The sequence below is a fragment of the Eimeria mitis genome, genomic scaffold, assembly GCF_000499745.2.
Source record: "Eimeria mitis Houghton genomic scaffold, Emh_scaff2257, whole genome shotgun sequence".
NCBI classification, from domain to species: domain Eukaryota; phylum Apicomplexa; class Conoidasida; order Eucoccidiorida; family Eimeriidae; genus Eimeria; species Eimeria mitis.
Window position 1 is genome coordinate 538 of NW_013570585.1, and position 278 is coordinate 815.

Here is a 278-nt window from a genome sequence, read left to right on the forward strand (position 1 = left end):
GCTGTGGAGGGGGCCACCAGACACAGCACGAATGTATCTAAACCCTCGCAGCTCTCTAACCGCAGACTCAGGTCCGCCCATGTTGACTGCACCACAAACCCTAAACCCTAAACCCTAAACCCTAAACCCTAATTTTATACGGATATTCCATTAGGGTTTCCCTCTCTCTCCTTTACAGAAAAGTTTAAACTCTTTAAACTCCCTCTTCGGGTCTAGGGTTTAGCATCTAGGGTTTAGGGTTTAGCATCTAAAATTTAGGGTTTAGCATCTATCTAGGG

At 45.7% G+C, this 278-nt stretch overlaps 1 protein-coding gene across 1 annotated transcript in view; it reads right to left on the minus strand.

Moving 5' to 3' along the window:
• The window catches only part of EMH_0051100 (uncharacterized protein), a gene marked incomplete at both ends in the record, with an annotated part of 5421 nt that overhangs the window by 384 nt on the left and 4759 nt on the right, over nucleotides 1-278 (minus strand). Inside the window, one exon of the mRNA XM_013496716.1 lies at nucleotides 44-86. Coding sequence (XP_013352170.1) covers nucleotides 44-86 — 43 coding nt within the window. The remainder of the gene's footprint in view (nucleotides 1-43; nucleotides 87-278) is intronic.